Source organism: Haematobia irritans, chromosome 5 (assembly GCF_050003625.1).
Source record: "Haematobia irritans isolate KBUSLIRL chromosome 5, ASM5000362v1, whole genome shotgun sequence".
Lineage (NCBI taxonomy): Eukaryota > Metazoa > Arthropoda > Insecta > Diptera > Muscidae > Haematobia > Haematobia irritans.
In genome coordinates this window covers 151,632,078-151,645,868 of record NC_134401.1, presented here as the reverse complement: position 1 = coordinate 151,645,868, position 13,791 = coordinate 151,632,078, and the positions used below count along the sequence as shown (strand labels likewise).

Genomic DNA, 13,791 nt, shown 5'->3' with positions numbered 1-13,791 from the left:
GATCCGATTTGGATATTTTCCAGGTTTGGTTGATACCAAACTATGCTAAATTTGAATAAGATCGGTTAATAAATGAGGCCACTATGGTAGAAATAAAGTTATTAGGGACAAATTTTTCAAAATTGGGTACTACATATAGCTATATCTAAATTTGAACCGATTTGAATGATATTTTGCAGATTTGGTTGATATTACAGCATATTACCTTGTGCTGAATTTGAGGAGTAAGATCGTTTAATAAATGAGGCCACTATGGTCAAAAATAAAGTTATTGGGGACAAATTTTTCAAAATCGGACGCTGCATATATATGAGAGCTATATCTAAATCTAAACCGATTTCGATGATATTTTGCAGGTTTTGCAGATATCTCAGAAGGTTATTGTGTGCCAAATTTGAGTAAGATCGGATAAAAAATAAGGCTATTAAGACCAGATTTTCGAAAATCTGGCGATGCATATATATGGAAGCTATAGCTAAATCTGGACCACTATGGTCAAAAATAATGTTATTGGTGACAAAGTTTTCAAAATCGGGCGCTGCATATATATGAGAGATATATCTAAATCTAAACCGATTTCGATGATATTTTGCAGGTTTGGTAGATATCTCAGAAGGTTATTGTGTGCCAAATTTGAGTAAGATCGGATAAAAAATAAGGCTATTAAGACCAGATTTTCGAAAATCGGGCGATGCATATATATGGAAGCTATAGCTAAATCTGGACCGATTACGGTCAATTTTTGCACATATAGTAAGTACTATAAAAAATTACATTTGGCCAACTTTGAGTACGATTGGTAGATAAATAAGGGACTTGTGGCCAAATTTGGGAAAATCAAGCGATACATATATATGGGAGCTATATCTAAATCTGAACCAATTTGGATAATATTTGGCAAGTTTGATTGATACAACAGAAGGTTACCTTGTGCTAAATTTGAGTAAGATCTGATAATAAATGAGCCCTCTATGGTCAAAAATATGGTTATTAGGGGCAAATTTTTCAAAATCGTGTAATACATATATATGGGAGCTATATCTAAATCTTAACCGATTTAGATGATATTTGGCAGATTTGGTTGGTACTTTGGAAGGTAACCTTTTGCTAAATTTGAGTAAGATCGGGTAATAAATAATGGTTTTATGGCCAGATTTGTGAAAATCGGGCGATACATATATATGGGAGCTTTATCTAAATCTGAACCGATTTGGATGATATTTGGCAGGTTTGGTTGATACGATAGAAGGTTACCTTTTGCTAAATTTGAATAAGATCGTGTAATAAATAACGGTTTTATGGCCAAATTATGGGAGCTATATCTAAATCTGAACTGATTCCGATGAAATTTTGCACACTTCAAGGGTGATGAAAAAGATTACTTTGTCCCAAATTTGACGATAATCAGTTAGTAAAAAAGCACAACGTAACCCCATTTGTCGAAATCGGGCGATACATATATATGGGAGCTATATCTAAATTTGATCCAATTTTTTCCCAATTCAATAGCGTTTGTCCTTGTACCAAAAAACGCCACATACCAAATTTCATCAAAATCGGTTAATAATTGCGACCGGAATCCTGCGAACAACAAATACATGGACGGACACCAAGCGCTAGATCGACTCAGGAGGTGATTCTGAGTCGATCGGTATATATTTTAAGGGGTCTAAAATCAATATTTCTGGTAGGCACATTTTTTGGCAGATCAAAGTTATTATACCTCTATGTGGTTTAGGGTGTAAAAATACCGCTTTATATTACATATCAACCACACTGTAATTGTAGACTGATATAACAGTTTGGATGATAAGTCCCCGGTCTGACACATAGATGGCGTCGCTAGTATTAAATGCATGTTATGTTTATATAGTACCAACCTTAAAATGATTCGTGTGTCAAAATTTGACGTCTGTAAGTCAATTAGTTTATGAGATAGAGCGTTTTTTGTGAAACAACTTTTGTTATTGTGAAAAAATGGAAAAAAAGGAATTTCGTGTTTTGCTAAAATACTATTTTCTGAAGGGAAAAAATACGGTGGAAGCAAAAACTTGGCTTGATAAAGAGTTTCCGGACTCTGCCCCAGGGAAATCAACAATAATTGATTGGTTTGCAAAATTCAAGCGCGGTGAAATGAGCACGGAGAACGGTGAACGCAGTGGACGCCCGAAAGAGGTGGTTACCGACGAAAACATCAAAAAAATCCACAAAATGATTTTGAATGACCGTAAAATGAAGTTGATCGAGACAGCAGAGACAAAAAAGATATAAAAGGTACGTGTTGGTCATATCATTCATCAATATTTGGATATGCGGAAGCTCTGTGCAAAATGGGTGCCGCGCGAGCTCACATTTGAGCAAAAACAACAACGTATTGAAGATTCTGAGCGGTGTTTGCAGCTGTTAACTCGTAATACACCCATCACTACACTCCTGAGTCCAGTCGACAGTCGGCTGAGTGGACAGCGACCGGTGAACCGTCTCCGAAGCGTGGAAAGACTCAAAAGTCCGCTGGCAAAGTAATGGCCTCTGTTTTTTGGGATGCGCAGGGAATAATTTTTATCGATTATCTTGAGAAGGGAGAAACCATCAACAGTGACTATTTTATGGCGTTATTGGAGCGTTTGAAGGTCGAAATCGCGGCAAAACGCCCCCATATGAAGAAGAAAAAAGTGTTGTTCCACCAAGACAACGCACCGTGCCACAAGTCATTGAGAACGATGGCAAAAATTCATGAATTGGGCTTCGAATTGCTTCCACACCCACCGTATTCTCCAGATCTGGCCCCCAGTGACTTTTACTTGTTCTCAGACCTCAAAAGGATGCTCGCAGGGAAAAAATTTGGCTGCAAGGAAGAGGTGATCGCCGAAACTGAGGCCTATTTTGAGGCAAAACCGAAGGAGTACTACCAAAATGGTATCAAACAAGTGAGTAAAGTAGAAAGTCGGGCGGGGCCGACTATATCATACCCTAAATCACCCCTACTGAATTAGTAAACATAAGCATTTGTGGGGTATCATTGGTATAGGTTTTGGTGAACATAAAGGGGGGTACATGTTTATGGGCGTCTTGTCACAATCTGAGCAGAAATGTCTAATATTAGGAGCTATAGTTTATTTTGCACCAAAAGAGTTAGTATGCCACTAATATTGAGTTCATTATTAAAAAAGTGGAAATCGGTCAATTAGTTGTGGCTAATAAATCCAAATTTCTGCAAATAGGGCAATAGATTTATGTAAGAGCTACATGTAAGTCTAAATACGATCAGCTAGTACATCAAAATTTGAAATTTGAATAACATAGGTTAATAAATAAGAGTATTATGGCCAAATATGACAAAATCGAGCGATGCATATATATGGGACCTATATCTAAATCTGAACCAATTTGTATAATATTTTGCAGGTATGATTGATACCACAGAAGGTCACTTTGTGTAAAATTTGAGTACGATCAGTTAATAAATGAGGCCCATATGGTCAAAAATAAGGTTATTAGGGGCAAATTTTTCAAAATCGGGCGATACATATATATGGGAGCTATATCTAAATTTGAACTGATTTCGATGAAATTTTGCACATACAGTTAGTGCTATAGAAGATTACATTTAGCCAACCTTGGTTACGATCGGTTGATAAATAAGGGTTTTACGGCCAAATTTGGCAAAATCGGACGATACATATATATGGGAGCTATATCTAAATCTGAACCGATTTCGATGAAATTGCGCATATACAGTAAGAGGTATAGAAGATTATATTTAGCCAACTTTGAGCACTATCGGTTGATAAATAAGGGTTTTACGGCCAAATTTGCAAAATCGGGCGATACATATATATGGGAGCTATATCTAAATCTGAACCGATTTCGATTATTTTTAGCACATATTGTCAGTACCATCAAAGATTATAGTAAGCGAAGTTTGAGTAAGATCGCTTAATAAATAAGGTTTTTATGGCCAAATTTGTGGAAATCGGGCGATACATATATATGGGAGCTATATCTAAATCTGAACCGATTTCGATAAAACTTTGCAGACTTAAAGAGTGATGAAAAAGTTTACCATGTGCAAAATTTGATGACAATCGGTGTGTAAAAAAGCGCAACGTGACTCCATATGTCGAAATCGGGCGATACATATATATGGGTGCTATATCTAAATTTGATCCGATTTCTTCCAAATTCAATAGCGTTCGTCCTTGTGTCCAAAAAACACCCTGTACCAAATTTCATCCAAATCGGTTAATAATTGCGACCGGAATCCTGTGAACAACAAATACATGGACAGACGGACGGACGGACACCAAGCGCTAGATCGACTCAGGAGGTGATTCTGAGTCGATCGGTATATATTTTATGGGGTCTAAAATCAATATTTCTGGTAGGCACATTTTTTGGCCGATCAAACTTATTATACCCTGACCACTATGTGGTTTAGGGTATAAAAATTGGAAGGTCGTTATAATCGTTGTATCGCTCTTGAAGGGAACTATGTTGAATAATAAAAACTAATTTTGACAAAAAAATATGTTTTTCTTTGTTAGACCGGGGACTTATCAGCCAACCTGTTATATGGTTAAGGGTATAAAAATACCACTTTAATTTGTTATATCACGTACCAACCACCCTGTAATTGTAGACTGATATATGTTACATCAACTTTTGTGTATTACTATTCTCATGTGTTACATTTCAATCTGACGATAATTGCGTACGCGAAAAACTTTTAGTTCATCAAGTTTTATTTCTTCAGTGTATCTAGGCATGGCAGAAGGCTCTTAATCAGGTTTAAATGTTCAACCAAAAAGGCTATTCTTGTTCGTAGCTGTTGGTGTTCATTGTTGCCCGTACTAGAGACAATGGTATGGCAGAATACCTAAGGCTATTGGCTGCTGCTGTTGCAGCTTCTTTAGTCAAGAAGCTACACTGAAGTCGTGACCTGTAACTATCTTTTTGAAAACATTTTTTGTGGCTTTTAGTTTTGGGTATGACTTAAGGTTTAAAAAAATCACATAATGCTATGTGAAATGAGTTGCCCATCAAAGCATTACGCCTACAAGGCTGTGGTATTTTTTTTTTTTGCACAATTTTCCAGTAACACCTCTTTTTCGGAATTAGACCAAGTAAAACAGAAGTTTCTATAAAATTTTATGCAGTTCGTTGGATACAGTGTTAACATAGTCTCATGGATTTTAGTTTCCAATGACTGATTCTCAATGAAGCTGACCAAGAGATCATTAATCATGCAAATCAGTTCATCTATTGTGCTACAAATAGTTCTGTTGTTCCAGACACTTGGTTTACAAACTTGTTCATCTCGATTAGCTATATCAGGTAACATCTTTACCTGTCTTACAAGGTAATTGGCAATTTGAGTTGTAGCCTAATTCACTTTCGTTAGTCGGTGAATGATCTTAATTAACTACAGCATTGGTTGGGAGTTGATCATCATGGGTGGATGATGAAAACGTGAGTTTGGAAATTTTTCTTATAATTAGGTCATGTTTTCGGGTTTTAGAATTTGAAAACTTTATAACATCCTTAGCAAATTTTAGTTTGAGATTTTATCAGATTATATCAGTTCGTAGACATAATACACATCGATAACTGCATTCAAGCATATTCGGCCAGGATGAATGTTATTTACCCTCCTCAATGGATTGTTACTGAAGGCAGTTGTCCATAGTTGATTTAAATGTATTGTGGTAACAATAATAGATCGAAACTATTTAACAGTATTTCCTAAATTGATAGTTAGTTAATATTGATGGATACGGTTGTATAGGGGCAATAGTGTGTCGATAAGGACAGTGAACCAAATAAATTTGTAGATCGACATATACCTAATATGAACCTAAATATATTATTTTGTTGACCTATATGAATCAATTTTTTGTTGATTGCTAGTCACATACCACGTTTAGTGGTCAGGGTATAATATCTTTGATCTGCCAAAAAATGTGCCTACCAGAAGAATTGATTTAAGACCCCATAAATTATCTGTGGACTTATGACAAAACCCCATAAGTCAAAAAATTCAATTTTACAGGAGAGCGAAAATACACTTTTAAGGTGTGTTTAATATTAATGTGATAGACCTTTTCGATTGCTTATTTTTATAATTTTCCAAAACCATCTATTTTAAACAAGTAAGGAAAGTCTAAAGTCCGGCGGGGCCGACTATATTATACCCTGCACCACCTTGTAGATCTAAATTTTCGATATCATATCACATCTGTCAAATGTGTTGGGTGCTGAATATATAGAGGTTTGTCCCAAATACATACATTTAGATATCACTCGATCTGGACAGAATTTGATAGACTTCTACAAATTCTATAGACTCAAAATTTAAGTCGGCTAATGCACTAGGGTGAAACACAATGATAGTAAAAAAATATGGGAAAGATTTAAATATGAAGCAATTTTAAGGAAACTTCACAAATTTTTATTTATGATTTATCGCTCGATATATATGTATTAGAAGTTAAGGAAAATTAGAGTAATGTTTACAACTTTTCGACTAAGCAGTGGCGATTTTACAAGGAAAATGTTGGTATTTTCACCATTTTTGTCGAAATATGAAAAACATATATATGGGAGCTATACCTAAATCTGAACCGATTTCAACCGAATTTGGCACGCATAGCTACAATGCTAATTCTACTCCCTGTGCAAAATTTCAACTACATCGCAGTAAAAAATTGGCCTCTGTGGTCATATGAGTGTAAATTGGGCGAAAGCTATATATGGGTGCTATATCTAAATCTGAACCGATTTCAATCAAATTTGGCATACTTGACTACACTACTATTTGTACTCCAAGTGCAAAATTTCAATCAATTTGGGCCAAACCTCTGGCTTCTAGGACTATATTAGTCCATATCGGGCGAAAGATATATATGGGAGCTATATCTAAATCTGAACCGATTTCAAACCAAATTAGGTACACATGACTACACTACTAATTGTACTTCTAGTGCAAAATTTCAACCAAATTGGGCCAAAACTCTGGCTTCTAGGACCATATTAGTCAATATCGGGCGAAAGATATATATGGGAGGTATATCTAAATCTGAACCGATTTCAATCAAATTTGGCACACTTAACTAAACTACTAGTTGTACACCAAGTGCAAAATTTCAACCAAATTGGGCCAAAACTCTGGCTTCTGCATTCATATAAGTGAATATCGGGCGAAAGATATATATGGGAGCTATATCTAAATCTGAACGATTTCAATCAAATTTGGCACACTTGACTACACTACTAGTTGTACTCCAAGTGCAAAATTTCAACCAAATTGGGCCAAAACTCTGGCTTCTGGATTCATATAAGTGCATATCGGGCGAAAGATACATATGGGAGCTATATCTAAATCTGAACCGATGTCTTCCAAAATCAATAGGGTTCTATTCTGACCCAAAACAGGAACATGTGCCAAATTTGATTTGTCGATTGGACTTAAACTGCGACCTAGACTTTGATCACAAAAATGTGTTCACAGACAGACGGACGAACGGACTGACGGACATGGTTATATCGACTCAGGGAACCACCCCGAGCATTATTGCCAAAGACACCATGTGTCTATCTCGTCTCCTTCTGGATGTTACAAACATATGTACTAACTTATAATACCCTGTTCCACAGTGTGGCGCAGGGTATAAAAATTTTTGAAGCAAAGACTATAAACTTTATTTTAGTTAAAATTTCATTATTTTAAAGAAATTTGTCCTGAATATTTTGTAAATTTCGCATTCTAAAATTTAGGTTGCGTAATCTTTAATATCACGTACATTTTTTTTTTCATTGTAGGTCCCTAAATCGACATTGGCGATGTTGGCGAAAATCGGTTAATTGAGTTTTACCGAAAAATTCTTAAAATCGACGCTAAATGAAAGGGAAAAAAATGTGGAATTTTCCATATTTTAAAAAATTCGAAAAATTCCATGCTTTGAAAAATATTGAGTGGTCGAATTTTTGATTCTGATGAGCATCCATAATTCGAATTTTCAAACCTTGGAAAAAACCAAAAGTCAACTTTCCAAAGTTTTGATAAGCATTGCTATACACACTGAAAAAACAGTGAACCCACCAGGAAAGAAAACTTTCGATTAATTTTAGAATATATTTAATATTTTTAGAAAATTTTAACTAACCAGTATTACAAACGATGGCATCACGCCGATATCACAAAAAAAAATAAATATTCAAGAAAATTTATAAGACATAATTAAGTTTTTTCACTTGTTAAAGAAAATTTTGTAGTTTGAAGGAAAAAAATTCAGTTAAAAATTGCAAGAATGTCTTTAGTGACATACGAAGTTCATAATGAAGGCATTTCTAGTAAAATGTACAAATTTAAAGAAATAATGAGAACTACGAGTATGTTGTTAGAAATATGAAATTAGTAAATTTTTATGCTTAATTTACGTATAATTTTTGCTCGTGATTTAGTTAATTTATTTTATCCAAACATAATAATTCCATAAACTAAAATAAAGTTAAATTGGCTTTAGTGAAATAGATAGTTCACTTTTTTTTTCAGTGCAATAAAACAGTTTTTTTTCTGTGCAATGCCTGTCTACCTACTGCACTAAGAATTTCTTGTGTATAATTTTAAGGCGATAGTTAATTTATTTTATCCAAACATAATAATTCCATAAACTAAAATAAAGTTAAATTGGCTTTAGTGAAATAGATAGTTCACTTTTTTTTTCAGTGCAATAAAACAGTTTTTTTTCTGTGCAATGCCTGTCTACCTACTGCACTAAGAATTTCTTGTGTATAATTTTAAGGCGATATATTCTTTCATTCGGAAGTTATCGTGAATTCAAAAGTCGGATGATGGATGGATATGGCCAGAGTCATCACGACCACGATTATATGGACCAATATTTTGACAAATTGCATGATAAGTTATATATCCTAAAAATTTATTTTTCATCCAAACAAGAATCTATTATAAATTTTTCGAATCATTTTATTAATAAAAAATTGAACTACCTCATGCGAAGATTGAATTAAATTGTATTCCGTTTTTTGAGATTTCCATAATGAAAGTTTATTGACATTGTTGGATTTTTAGTTGTCATTTACGAAATTTTTCATTTTTGTAAAATGAACTAAAAGTAAAGGCAAAAATCATTGTCGCCAAATCATTCCCAGCAAAAAAAGCGTCTCGAAAAAAGTAATGGAAATGTTCTTTTTGGATCCGGAAGTGGTGCAAGATTGGCGCAGAAGCGATGGGCTTGTCATAGGATGGAATCCTCCAGCCGTTACACTTAAATTGCAACACTTTTAAAGTTGTGCCTTCGGAAGAACTTCCAATTTTTTTTTTGCTGGGTTACCATATTAACCATGCTATAGCTCATTCTTAATATTTTTGAAAATTATACGAAAATTTTCTTCAGTTTTTGTTCATAAATTGTTTGAGCATTTTTTCTCATTGTTGAGGAAAATTTCTCAAACAATAATTTTTAAAAAATTAAAACAAAATATTTTTTTTTATTTTATTTTACAATATTTTTAGTTCATTCTTAATATTTTTGAAAATTATACTAAAAATTTCTTCAGCTTTAGTTCATAAAATGTTTAAGAATTTTTTCTCATTGTTGATGAAAAATTTTCAAAACATAGTTTCTAAAAAATTTAAACAAAATATTTTTTTTCAATAAAAATAATATTTGTAGTTTATTCTTAATATTTTTGAAAATTATACGAAAAATTTCTTCAGCTTTATTTCATAAAATGTTTAAGAATTTTTTCTCATTGTTGAGGGAAAATTTTCAAAACATAATTTTTAAAAAAATTAAACCAAATAGTTTTTTTTGCAATAAAAATAATATTTTTAGAATTGATAATTGTTGATAAAAACGAGCTCGAGGTCTGTTTTTATCAACAATTATCAATTGGAAAGTCTATATACAGGTCGAATATAATAAAAACATCCATAATATAATATTTTTAGTTCATTCTTAATATTTCTGAAAATTATACGAAAAATTTCTTCAGCTTTAGTTCATAAAATGTTGAAGAATTTTTTCTCATTGTTGAGGAAAACATAATTTTTAAAAAATTAAAACAAAATATTTTTTTTTGCAATAAAAATAATATTTTTAGTTCATTCTTAATATTTTTAAAAATTATACGAAATTTTTTTCAGCTTTTGTTCGTAAATTGTTTGAGACATTTTTCTCATTGTTGAGGAAAATTTCTCAAAAAATAATTTTTAAACAATTTAAACAAAATAATTTTTTTTTTGCAATAAAAATAATATTTTTAGGACATTGTTAATATTTTTGAAAATCATACGAAATTTTTCTTCAGCTTTTCTTCATAAATTGTTTGTGAGATTATTCACATTGTTGAGGAAAATTTTCAAAAAATTTTTTTTTTAATTTAAACAAAATAATTTTCTTGCAATAAAAATAATATTTTAGTTTAACAGCGGACTTTTCATATGTACATGAAAACCATGTAGCATACAATCAGATTTTCCACGTATTTTTATGCTTTTAATACATTTCACAGAACGGAAAATGCTGTATTCACCGCTTAATAAATGCGTTAGTAAAAGGTCATCCCTACTCGCAATGCAAAAATATTTCGTTTATGAGATTTTATCTTTTGGACACACTTTTTTATTTATTTTTAAAAACATATAACATAATGTTTTTGTGATCTGGCTTTGGAACATTCTTTGGGAAATGGATGGTTGTTTTTAGAATCATTTTATTGTTCTTCTATTTAATTGTTTTCCATGGGTTTCTTTTAATTTATTTGATTCTGTATTATTTTATTATTTGTACAAATATTGTTCTCATTATCACTTAAAGAGTTTTAAAAGTTTGATATATAATTGATTTTTAATTTTTTTTAAATATAACTGTCCTCTTTATTTGAAACACTTTTCACCACCATTTATAATACACCATTGTAAACTCACCACTTTATAAGTGAGCGCCATTTTAATTGAGTATGTAGTAGTTATCCTTTTTACTCCAGTTATTGTATTATAATTTTTGTTAATTAATTAAACTTTTATCGCAACATCACTTGCAAAATCTTTTCTATTTTTTTTTTGTGTTTTTCTTTTAATTATTTCCAAATGTTCTGGTTTTGCAAGATCGCGTAATCGAACTTGGAAATCTCGCGCGATTGTATTTCTTTTCTACAGTTCGTAGTTCACAACTCGCTGTAATAATCTAAGGGATGTGAACGAGAATGGTTTGTTGTTTGTCTATCGAGTGTTGTTGTTAAAACTAATGTGCCATCAAACATCAAAGTACTCTGCCTTTTATACATTTTTCAAAATCGTTTCGATTTTTCATTTCTTTCTATTGTTGAGCGAATGCGAATGCGCGCGCGCTCCTTTGCCAATTGGTTTTATTGACAATGACGATGATGTTAATGTTGATGTTGCTGCTGTTGCAGCAGCTATTCGTGTGCAATTGCATTTTCTTTCGTTTCGTTGGCGCCCAACGAACGGAAATTTTGAGGCATGCATAAGCATCAGAGACATTTGGAAGAATTTGCTATGCCAACTTCAATAAACACAAGCTATGTTTATATTTTTGAGTTGCCAACCCAAAAAATGTTAAATTTGCTAGCATTGATATGAGCCGAATGCAAACAAAAAATCGAAACCAAATTTGATGTTACAATTTTCATTTTAATGGTGAGTGATGAGGCACTCATTGAAAGCCCTAAAGATAAATTGTAAAATGTATGGGAATATATCAGTGTTGGGAAAACCTATAGAACATCCGAAAGTTATTTGTATATTAAATCGGAGATTTTTATACCCTCCACCATAGGATGGGGGTATATTAACTTTGTCATTCCGTTTGTAACACATCGAAATATTGCTCTAAGACCCCATAAAGTATATATATTCTGGGTCGTGGTGAAATTCTGAGTCGATCTGAGCATGTCCGTCCGTCCGTCCGTCTGTTGAAATCACGCTAACTTCCGAACGAAACAAGCTATCGACTTGAAACTTGGCACAAGTAGTTGTTATTGACGTAGGTCGGTGGTATTGCAAATGGGTCATATCGGTCCACTTTTACGTATAGCCCCCATATAAACGGACCCCCAAATTTGGCTTGTGATTGCTCTAAGAGAAGCAAATTTCATCCGATCCGGCTGAAATTTGGTACATGGTGTTAGTATATGGTCTCTAATAACCTTGCAAAAATTGGTCCATATCAGTCCACTTTTACGTATAGCCCCCATATAAACGGACCCCCAAATTTGGCTTGCGATTGCTCTAAGAGAAGCAAATTTAATCCGATCCGGCTGAAATTTGGTACATGGTGTTAGTATATGGTCTCTAATAACCTTGCAAAAATTGGTCCATATCAGTCCACTTTTACGTATAGCCCCCATATAAACGGACCCCCAAATTTGGCTTGCGATTGCTCTAAGAGAAGCAAATCTCATCCGATCCGGCTGAAATTTGGTACATGGTGTTAGTATATGGTCTCTAACAACCATGCAAAAATTGGTCCATATCGGTCCACTTTTACGTATAGCCCCCATATAAATGGACCCCCAAATTTGGATTGCGATTGCTCTAAAAGAAGCAAATTTCACCCGATCAGGCTGAAATTTGGTACAGGGTGTTAGTATATGGTCTCTAACAACCGTGCAAAAATTGGTCCATATCGGTCCACTTTTACGTATAGCCCCCATATAAACGGACCCCCAAATTTGGCTTGCGATTGCTCTAAGAGAAGCAAATTTAATCCGATCCGGCTAAAATTTGGTACATGGTGTTAGTATATGGTCTCTAATAACCACGCAAAAATTGGTCCATATCAGTCCACTTTTACGTATAGCCCCCATATAAACGGACCCCCAAATTTGGCTTGCGATTGCTCTAAGAGAAGCAAATTCCATCCGATCCGGCTGAAATTTGGTACGTGGTGTTAATATATGGTCTCTAATAACCATGCAAAAATTGGTCAATATCGGTCCGTAATTATATATAGCCCCCATATAAACCGATCCCCAGATTTGAACTCCGGAGCCTCTTAGAGGAGCAAAATTCATCCGATCCGGTTGAAATTTGGTACGTGGTGTTAGTATATGGTCTCTAACAACCATGCAAAAATTGGTCCATATCGGTCCATAATTATATATAGCCCCCATATAAACCGATTCCCAGATTTGGTTTGCGGATCCTCTAAGAGAAGACTGAAATTTGGTACATGATATTAGTATATAGTCTCTAAGAACCATTCAAAAATCGGTCCATATCAGTCCATAATTATATATAGCCCCTATATAAACCGATCCCCAGATTTGAACTCCGGAGCCACTTGGACGGGCAAAATTCATACGATCCGGTTTAAATTTGTAACGTGGTGTTAATATATAGCCACTAATAACCATGCCAAAATTGCTCCATATCGGTCTATAGTTATATATAGCCGATCCCCAATCACACAAAAATTGGTCCATATCGGTTCATAATCATGCTTGCCACTCGAGCAAAAATAATCTAGCAAAATTTGTGGAAATTTTATTCCTATAGAAAATTTTGTCAAATTTTATTTCTATAGAAAATTTTGGCAAAATTTTATTTCTGTAGAAAATGTTGTCAAAATTTTAATTCTATAGAGAATGTTGTCAAAATTTTAAATCTTTTGAAAATTTAGTACAAATTTTATTTCTATAGAAAATTTTCTCAAAATGTTATGTCTATAGAAAATTTTGTTAAAATCGTATTTCTATAGAAAATTTTGTCCAAATTTTACTTCTATAGAAAATGTTGTCAAAATT

The 13,791-nt window shown here is 33.4% G+C and overlaps 1 protein-coding gene across 7 annotated transcripts in view; it reads right to left on the bottom strand.

Annotated features, from left to right (window-relative positions):
- The window catches only part of Cpr47Ef (Cuticular protein 47Ef), a 36,876-nt gene extending 25,586 nt beyond the window's left edge, over positions 1-11,290 (bottom strand). For 6 of the 7 annotated variants that reach the window (XM_075313465.1, XM_075313466.1, XM_075313467.1 and 3 more), the window contains exon 1: positions 10,952-11,290. In XM_075313465.1, the coding sequence (XP_075169580.1) occupies positions 10,952-10,972 (21 nt within the window). In that variant the 5' untranslated portion in view covers positions 10,973-11,290. The remainder of the gene's footprint in view (positions 1-10,951) is intronic. The other variant, XM_075313471.1, reaches the window with a different exon arrangement.
- Positions 11,291-13,791: the final 2,501 nt, after the last annotated feature.